Below are 10,416 nucleotides of genomic sequence, written 5' to 3' on the forward strand. Positions count from 1 at the left end.
AAAGTAAAACTCCAAAGAATCGCAGTGGCAGTTTAGACAGGTCACGGGGAACATCCAGCTCGAGAAAAGAGATTACATGTTATCATTGTGGCAAACCAGGACACAAGAAGTATCAATGCAGATCTGTGAAGCGGGAACAAAAGGAGAATAAGCAAGATGGAAGTAGTAAGGTTGCAGATGTGGGTGGTAACGACATCGATATTGTTTACGACAATGATAGTATCAACCTTGTTTCTCAAGATACACAATGGGTGGTAGACTCAGGTGCTTCTTATCATGTCACCAATCGTTGTGATATATTTGCTTCTTACACTAGTGGACAGTTTGGTTCAGTGACGTTGGGAAACCATGTTACGTGTAAGATTGTTGGAAAAGGAGATGTCTGTTTGGATACTAACACTTCGTGCAAGCTACTTTTGAAGAATGTTCGACATATTCCTGATATTCGGATGAATTTGATCTCTACTGGTATTCTTGATGATGAGGGCTATCATAGTTACTTTGGTGAAGGAAAATGGAAACTCGCTAAGGGGTCTTTGTGATAGCTAAAGGAAAGAAGGTCGGTTCTCTTTATGTGACAGAGACTAAGTCTTACGGGGGAGAAACAAATGCAGTTAATGATTGTTCAGCACAGCTTTGACATAAGAGACTTGGTCACTTAAGTCAGAATGGCATGCAAGTTCTCTCCAAGACAATCGATCTCCAGGGCTTAAAGTCCACAGATTTGAAGACATGCACAGATTGCTTAGTTGGTAAGCAACATAGAGTTTCCTTCAAAAGTTTCTCTCCATCTAGGAAGCCCAATATCCTAGATATGGTTCACACAGACATATGTTTTATGGATTTCTTGACTTTAGGTGGTGCTCATTATTACATCACTTTTATCGATGATTGCTCAAGAAAGGTGTGGGCCTATTGCTTGAAGACTAAGGATCAAACATTGAATTACTTCAAGTTGTTTCATGCTGAAGTGGAGAGAGAAACTGGGAAGAAGTTGAAATGTGTTCGTTCGGACAATGGTGGCGAATACAGAGGACCATTTGTGGAATACTGTAAAAGTCATGGGATCAAGCTTTTGAAGACTGTGCCAAAAACACCTCAACAGAATGGAGTTGCAGAGAGAATGAACAGGTCTATCAATGAGAGAATTTTGTGTATGTTGTCTCATGCTAAGTTGCCAAAATCCTTTTGGGGAGAAGCAATGAAGACAACGGTTGATCTGATAAACCTTTCACCCTCAAGTCCTTTAGATGGCGACGTTCCAGAAAGAGTTTGGAGAGGTAAAGACGTCTCTTATGATCACTTGAGAGTTTTTGGTTATAAAGTGTTTGTTCATGTTCCTCGAGATGAGAGAACTAAGCTTGATAGCAAGACGAGACAGTGTATCTTTATTGGGTATGGTCACGGAGAATTTGGGTACCGATGTTGGGATCCGGTTAACAAGAAACTCATTAGAAGCAGAAATGTGGTGTTCTTTGAAGATCAGACCATTGAAGACTTTGAGAAAAAAGAAAAGCCGAAGTCTACGGAGAATGAATTGCCTAACAATGGTAGGATTCGTACACCACAATCACAGCCCAATGATGTGGAGAATGCCCAAGTTGAGGTTGATGAGACTCCTCTAGTTGATGCTGAGCCAACAGAGGAAGCTGAACAAGATAATGATAGTTCTCTAGAGCCACCTGATGATCAGCATATTAGAAGATCTAGTAGGCAGAGACAACCTTCTAGTAGGTATCCTCCCAATGAGTATGTGATGTTGACTGACGGGGGAGAACCAGAAACCTATCATAATTCATCCTTATTCCTTACAATTTATATCACATACAACTTATACTTATACAACTAATGCTGGGTACTAAACGCTATCCTAAATTACTAGATATGGTGTGCCCATATGCAGTTGTCACATGAAAGCCTTGAACATCTTATGCTTGATTTATAGTTCACAAAGGGTAATTCGGAAGAATATGATGAAGTATCTTATGATCTTAGGGGTTCCTAGTATATGAAATGACATTTTGATCTCTAAGTACCATTAGGTGTTCTGTTGTACATGAGGTCTAGTTTGAAAGAAACAGCAAAACTTTTGGAATTATAAAAAGATCAAGACTAAAAGTTTTGGTCTAGTTTTAGGCTGTGCATTTTTGTGTCTCAGTGAAGTTCAGAGTGATTTGCTCACTTTTCGGGTTCTTTGTTTCTGACTGTTAGGTTGCTTCACTTTTGGATGTTCAGTGTATATCGAAATTCTTGCATGCAGTTGCCTTGCATTTTTTCTTCTTGTAAATGGCAGTTGGCGATTTATTTATTTAACATACATAATACATAGTACCCTCCGAAAAAAAAATAAAAAAATAAAAAGAGAGAAAATGTTGCTTACATCTAGTTCACGAAGGGAAACTGTAATGTCAAAATCTTTGATGGAACCAGTTCCACTCCAAGCTTGGCTCAGACAAAGAAAATCAATCCCACCGTTTGACATAGACCTTTCAACGAAAAGAGAAGCATGCAACTTTTTTAAGATACAGTTTTGTTGACTTAAATGGACTCCAGATGGCAAACTGTCTCCATAAGATTTGTCTTGAGAAACAGGCATACTTGAATGGTTTTCGTCATCAACTGACTTGATCCCATCTCTATGTTGGTATACCGCAGTAGGTTCCAAATCCATTGCCTTATAAAGATAATTGCTTGATTGTGGCAAAGAAAAATGAGGAATCTGGACTTTGTTGATCTACTCATCTACTTGAAGCAAGAGTTTAGACAAAACAGAGAAACGCGAGAGTTCGGCCAAAAGTTCCTGATTGGTATTTTCCCTTTTAAGGTTGAAATGAAAATCAACATCACATTTTAGCTCTTGAATCTGACATCAAAGCAATTACAAGCACAGAAAATTGCTGGCTATTCATAGTACAGATTATGACTAGGCTAAAAGGGCATATATACACATGAACTTTTCCATAAGGTACAAATATATGAATGATCGTTTGAGACAAAAGTATAACCAATAACTGCTTAACTAGTGCACAATTAACCATTCATCTTATGTCAATATTAATTTTTGTGGGCTTGGGTGGGGACAGATATTTAGTTTCTTGGTACCAAACTTAATAATGGAAACAAGGCATATGGGTAGTTTGGGACTAGTTAAAGTAGTTTGTGCATGTTCATGAATAAATTTTCCCCTTTTAAGAAAGTTCATGTGTATATATGTGCCCCTTTATCCTTATGACTATGCACAAGTTGCAATAATATAGGCACAAATTTACATGTATTTAATATTCAGAAATGCAATTCAACACCTGTGCTTTGCAAGATGTTATCTGAAGTTCTCGTCCAACGGTAATTGACAGTTTGAGGTTATCAGATTTTTCAATCCCAACTAAGAGACGTTTGAGTGTGAAAACAGTCGCGTATATATTACCAACTGCAAGGTCTATAACAATCCAGTGACCAGAATCTGGTGTATCAGTAGCTGGACTGAAATCAACTTTATGTTCCAATAGTGACCCTGTAAACTTAAAGACCCGCCATTTAATCTGGAAGGGATATCCAGGCATGAAATTTCTCTACTATAAGAAGCACCATTGACTGCACTACCATATGAAGATATGATAATTCCAAAGAGAATTCAAAATGAGGCAAATATGCTTCATACAAGCAATTCAAAGAGTCCAATATCATTCCAAGTTCATGTGCATAAGTTGCACTGCCAATCTTACTCTGATCTATGAAAATTAACGCCTGCAATTCATTAAGATCACTACGAAATTTCACATCACTACGAGATCATTGATTGGTCCATAGTGTGATTAAAGTATTGACTTATTTCAAAGTTCTTGATACTGTGCATAGTTTCTGTCATGTACTAATGCCGGTTCTCCTACTTCTAGATTCCTTCCATAAAAAACATGCATGTGGAGCTAAATGATGTTTCGGTTAGTCATGCTTTGCTGACAACTAAAGAATTGATTATCAAGTGTGCACAACATTATTCATGGTGTGTCTAATAGACTTCATTTTTATCTTTCAATAATGTCCAGGTTTAGATTTTGAAAATGACTTGCGCTTTTCTATAAATTACTAGGTATGCAATGAGGGCTGTCTACATTGCCAAAGGAAGCCCTCCTCCAGCTTTTGCTTCCATTTTTGATGACTCGGCATCCTCTTCCCTCGATATCTTTTTTGATCCTTCCAGTGGTTCGATCAGTCTTCCAGGTCTTACCATAGGTAAAACATGAAAATGGCTGGTTCAAACATACTTTTCTCAGCTGTCATTGAAATATCAGACTCTGTTTTACAAGGTGCGGAAGCAAATGGTTTTAATGGATTGGTAAGCTTTGTATCTTTAACTGCAGCATTCTTTTAATATCACATGAAATGTTTACTACTTTAATAATGATTGATTTTTGAGAATTTTGATTCCGAAGCATTTTAACCTTTTTCAGTTTAGTGGTTTCCGTCATGGAATATTGAAGTTAGCAATGGAACCGTCGGTCCTGGGTAATGCATTACTTATAGAAGGAGGCCCTGATAGAAAAGTCAAGCTTGATAGAAGTCCTGGAATTGATGAGGTAAATATGTCACTTATTTTCTTCAATTCATTCTCAAATTTTGTTTATTCTGTTTTTCTTCTGCATGCAACTGTGTATAAAACCAATACTATGTCCTAGGGAAATTATTCGCTGAAAGAAATGGGTGAAAAAATATTTCTCCCAATGGTTGTATGGCAATTTTGGCCTCATTTGAAACACTTTGTATCCTAAACATGTCTCGACAAGATTATGTTTAGAAACTAAACTTAGTCGGGGACTGATTCAAAATTGATAGGTTCTTTTTCATCTTGATCCGGACCTGATACAAAAACATAAATTATAAGTGTTTCCAAATGAGGCCTAAGTGTGTTTGCTTCTTACATATGCGTGATGGTTAACATCTCTTTAATAAAATCAGTTGGCACAAAGCAGTTTTGTTCCTTTTATCTGGGAAATGCAGTTATACATTGAAGGGTAGGAATCTTGAACTAAGAGGCTGAGTTCTCTGGTTCGATTCTCTTCTATATAGCATATTGATTGAAGAAGGGGTCGTGGTTGTGGGATGATGTGTCAGCCTCTTCCATGAACAACAAAATCACTGGTATCAAAATAATAAAAAAGAACCTATACATTGTTCTAAACATAAGCAAAATAATAATGAACTGAGGGAGGCTACCGTAAGATACATTCTCACACTTCATTCGAAACCACAATCGCCAAGGATTTCGAAAGGCACTAGAGGTGTTCCTCCGTGAAAATCTTATAATAAGATCAATTCTAAAATCATCACAAACCAACCCGGGAGACCAATTCTTCTCACTAGTGAATTAGTAATTTAATGTAATACCCATGTCATCCGATTTTTATTCTAGTACCTTTTGCAGTTGTCAGCTTGTTGTTGCAAAACTCTGATTCTAAATTTCTTTTTCATGTAACACCAAAATGTCAACAGGTTATTCTTAAAAACCTTCCTCCAAACAGTTCACTTATAGAAGAGATCATGAACCGTGTTAAAAGCTTCCTCATAAGCAAGGCATTGTTGAAAGGAGATACTTATGCAGCCTCTAGACGAGACCTCTGCACCACCAGCGTGGGGACAGTGTATGATTCTTTTTCTCACATCGCAACCTTTTTGTTAAAATCTATGTATAGTAAGAATACAATTGGGTACAAAATTATGGATCCCAAAACCCATTTGGATGAGATAATAAAACCCCATTTGGAAACATTTTTGTTTTTTTGTATTTGGAAGAGTTTCCAAATGCATGAACATTTTGAAACATAACTGTCAGAGATAAATACATAAATTTATTTATGTTTTTGTATAACATTTGACATAAGAAAAGTCAAAAAAAAAATATTTTCACTAAATTTCATTTCTAAATGTTTATGTATCTGGTTTTGGTTTTGGTTTTTTATCTAGAAATGTTTCTAGACACATACAAAAGTTTTCCAAATTTGAAAACATATCAAGATACAGATACATAAACAATAAGTGAATAAATATTTCCAAATGGCCCACTAGAACTTATTGTGTTTGTTTCAAATATTTAAAAGTTTGAAAATAAAATTTAGCCAGATATAAACATAATATATATATAATATATATATATATATATATTGTTTTTGAATATGAAATCGTCTACTCTTACATAAAAAAAAAAAGTGTTTTCACTCAATCTCTAAAAACTAAATTTAGCTATTTAAAAATTTATTAGTTGTTTCTCGTCTGAACCCATATACAAAAGAAAAATATTATAAACACCATCTTCGTTTTAAGTTTAGATCACCAAGGGCTTACATAAGATTCTCGTTTTGTGTACTTAATATGGTGTAGGAATGGAAATTCAGGCTAACGATACTGACCTTGTGTGAACATTTGTTTGTCAATTTTGTTATTCGTGCTCTAAGAAAATAGACAGGTAACGTTGTAACCAGGATAAAGACCTTGAAGCCGAAAATCGAGAGGAGTAATGAGAAAGCAGATTCATCCACACGGGCAAACAGAAAGTGGCATTTGTCTGGAAATGGGGAAGTTTGTGTTGTCTAGTATTGTTGCATATATTGATGGACGATTATGTCGATCTATCCCAAACACTTTAGCCAGAAGAATTGTTAGCGGTTTTGTGTTGAATTTCCTTGACAAAGATGACCACAGTGAAAAATTTTAACATCCTCAGTTCTCAATATCAATAGTCAAATATATTTTCATCGTATATACTTTGATAGATAATATTATTTTTATTATTTCATTTTATTTAAGGTATAAAGAGGTGGCTCAAGTTTAAGCTTATACTAACATACAGCTTGAGGAAGTCCTTTAAGTTTAAAGGCTATAATATCGCATAAAAAACTTACATTGTCTTGTGAACCAAAAATATATATTTAAAAATACTCATTATTTGCAGTAGAGGTGTAACCAAAATATTAATTTTATTCGTTTTTAGAAAAATATTTTTAAATAATACAATTATATTTAAAATTTACTTTGAAAAACAAAGATAAATATTTTTAAGCATAAAATATAAGTTAACTAAATTATCTATAGTTATTAATTTTAACTTGAATACGTTCACAAAAGAAAAACTTGCACCCAAAACTCTATAGAGCTCAAAAGGGAAAGGAAGTTGCTGAATTTCGAAAACCAATTTGTGATTTGATAATTCCCAGTTGTGTGATCGATTTGAGTGTCACTACTTACCGATTTCAGTGAAAACGATTAACTGGTTTTTCTTAACAGTTATAAATATTTAAGTATAAAATATAAGTTATAACCAAATTATGTATATTTATTCATTTTAACTTGAACACATTTCAACAACTCTATAGAAATCAAACTTCCCTGTGATATGTGGATTCCCAGTTGTGATCAATTTGATCACATTAGACTGATTTTTCTTAACCCTGATAGTTATTCCGGCACAAAAAATTTGAGCAAACACCTAAATAAACATGCCTTGTTTTTTACATAAATATATACCTGTATTAAAAAAAACAGAACAACTTTGTTTCACAAAAAGACTTCCACAAAATGACTTCCCACCACACAGAGTTTACTTAAGTGCTTCTGGTAACATAAGCCTATAAGCAACGTATTTTCCCAAAATAAAACATAAGCCACGTGTTTTCCCAAAATAAAACATAAGCCACGTGTTTTCCCAAAATAAAACATAAGCCACGTGTTGTCATGTTTCTCCATTTATCCTTCAAATCAACCTAAAACAATAAAGAAAACTTGTTTATCAAACTTGCAGCATAAGATATTAAAATTAAAGTCTTTCAACCAAAACGGCATAACAACAATCTCACCTCAGTTCTCTCAACCAAATTATCTCCATACACATTCAAGATGAACTTCCAATTACCTTTACCGTACCTTAAAACAAGAAGAAGAATCAAATTCATATAAAACATCAATGATACATATTCCTACTAAGATATGTGCTTTAATATGCATATACAAAAATAGTGTCACATCCCAAAAGTTCCATCATATTATAGCAACATTTGGAAACACTTTTATTTTATAAATTTCTCCATCCAGATAGACTTTGAAAACTAGACAGACAACTTATCACTTAATCTAAATAATTTAGTGCTTATTTGAATTAAAGTTCATTTGATAAATAATATGCAACTCATGCTAAAATAATTAAGCAAAAAAACTATGGTTTAATTTAGTAAAACTAACTCAGTAATATTAGTAAGAACGTCCAAAATACAATTTTAACCATAAAATTCAATCAAATTAAGTCATTATAAGGCTAAAATAGTTTTTATAAATAATTCTCCCACACTAAATCCACATTTTATCAAATCAACTTACATATTCATACAAGGGAAAAGATTTTAGGGTTAATGTCCTAAATGAAAGTGAACGGTTATGATAAGTGGCGGGTATAAAGAGGTGGTTATTAATAAAATACTATAATCAAGAGCATTCAACTAATTCATTTCATTACTACACTTGACAACTAACATTCTATTTATCCTACTCTATTAAGCCTCTTTATTCCCGTTCACTTCCACCACAAGAAGTTAACCCTAAACTCTTTCCCCTTGTATCATTTACCAAATATTTTAAATTTAGATACTTTTCATATGGTTTTTTCCACATTTATTAACACATTTGACACTTAAAATTCAGTATTCTTAACTTTTAAGTTTTGTTAAACTACACACTTAGTCAGAACATATTTAGAATTTTATGTTTCTATATCCATTGGGAAACAAATTTAAAAAGTGGTCCATGGTGAAAATAAAACAAACTAGGTGTTCTAATGCTGTAAATATATATGTATAATGCTAAAAGATTTGATAAGTGATAAGAATGAATAAGAATGCAAACCACTTAAACAACAGGAATAAACTTTGTAAGGAACACTTGAAGCATCTAATACCAGTTCAAGGAAAATGGCATTTCTCCATCAAACCATGAAAATTTCCAAGAGAATCATTTCAATTCAAGATTAAAACAAATGATAAGAGAATTGTTTTACCTGCACTACTACTTTGAACTTCAACAGAATTAAGATCTTGATCGAATTTCAACACTTGATTAATTTGCTCATTCTGCACCACATGTTCAAGAAATGAAGGTCCCATAGCCGCCCACGCTTCTTCGACATAAACTCTAACAGATTTCAGAGTTTCACAGCCTCTCCACTTCTTCAGCAGATCTTCATCGACACTAGTATTCCATACAGAAGCCTCAATATCATCTCTCCAACTTAGTAGCTCGTCAGAAACCAGCCCGACATTACCCGCCATTTCCATCTTCAGAACCCTTCCCCTCCAGATTCTCTCCACCGCATTGTAGTATTTCGCTTCCCTGACCTGACTCTCCTCGAGCAGCCTAACTGTGCAATCCACCGCCACATCACAATACGCCGCCTTCATGGCTTCAGAAGCTGTAACACCCGCCTGGTAATCCAACTCCTCAATGTGTTCCATAAGAAGAAGCATTTCCTCTGAAGCCATACCTTTGGATATCTCGGAGACGATTTTTCGAACAAGCAGCGCCTTCTTTAAGCTCGAATCGTGAATAGAGAGAGGGAGAACGCTTAAAAGCTCGTCGATAACCCAATCGTGGAGCGGTTGTCGAAGAAGAAAGTCGATGATCCATAGAGAAACGTGTTCATCCATTGAGAATAGCTGTAGAACTTGAAACCCTAAAGTCGAACTCTCTTGATGGAACTGATCTGGACGGATTCAAAATTAGGTGTCTTTTAATTTATTTCAAGTATTTCATCAAATCCTCAGCATCGAATTTTTTTTTTTTATGGAGATAAATTATTTTGTTAATTATATTTTATTTTATGTTTGGCAAAAAAAATAAATTAAAATCATATCAAAATTCAATTCAAGAGATAAAAATGAGAAACACAAACAAATATTTTAAGGTTTATATAAATAAAGATGACAATTTTCCTACTGTGACCGAACTGAATTGTCTTGTTTATGGTTGGTTTTACTGGTTTGATTGGAATTTGTGTTTTTTTTCCGATCTCACCATGATTCTACCATGAACACTATAAACACAATTAAATATATACAATTATCAATATAAGTTTTAAGTTTATTCATTTATAATAATATAATTTTTTAATATATTATATCATATATATTATATTAAAAAAATATGTTTATATAATTTCTATTTTTATTTAGAGAATATGATATAAACTACCTTAAATAGAAGGTGGCGAAGATGATAATAAAAAAAATCTCCCAAATAAAACGAGACAGGAAATGATAAATTAATAATAACCTCTTTGACATCCCTAGATGCATATTGTAATATCCTTTGTTATTGTGGCATTAAACTATTATGAATTATTTAATTTGATTGCACTCACTCTCAATTAAAGAATTAGGGCAT

At 33.9% G+C, this 10,416-nt stretch overlaps 1 protein-coding gene across 1 annotated transcript; it reads right to left on the reverse strand.

The window, feature by feature from the left end:
* Nucleotides 1-7,506: 7,506 nt before the first annotated feature.
* On the reverse strand, nt 7,507-9,750 carry LOC124917798. Its single transcript, XM_047458103.1, has 3 exons — nt 9,035-9,750; nt 7,845-7,911; nt 7,507-7,751 (listed from the first exon to the last, which is right to left on the reverse strand). The coding sequence occupies exons 1-2, from the start codon at nt 9,678-9,680 to the stop codon at nt 7,880-7,882; spliced, it is 678 nt and encodes a 225-aa protein (XP_047314059.1). The 5' UTR covers nt 9,681-9,750; the 3' UTR covers nt 7,507-7,751; nt 7,845-7,879.
* Nucleotides 9,751-10,416: the final 666 nt, after the last annotated feature.

This window comes from Impatiens glandulifera, unplaced genomic scaffold, assembly GCF_907164915.1.
Source record: "Impatiens glandulifera unplaced genomic scaffold, dImpGla2.1, whole genome shotgun sequence".
Taxonomy (NCBI): Eukaryota; Viridiplantae; Streptophyta; class Magnoliopsida; order Ericales; family Balsaminaceae; genus Impatiens; species Impatiens glandulifera.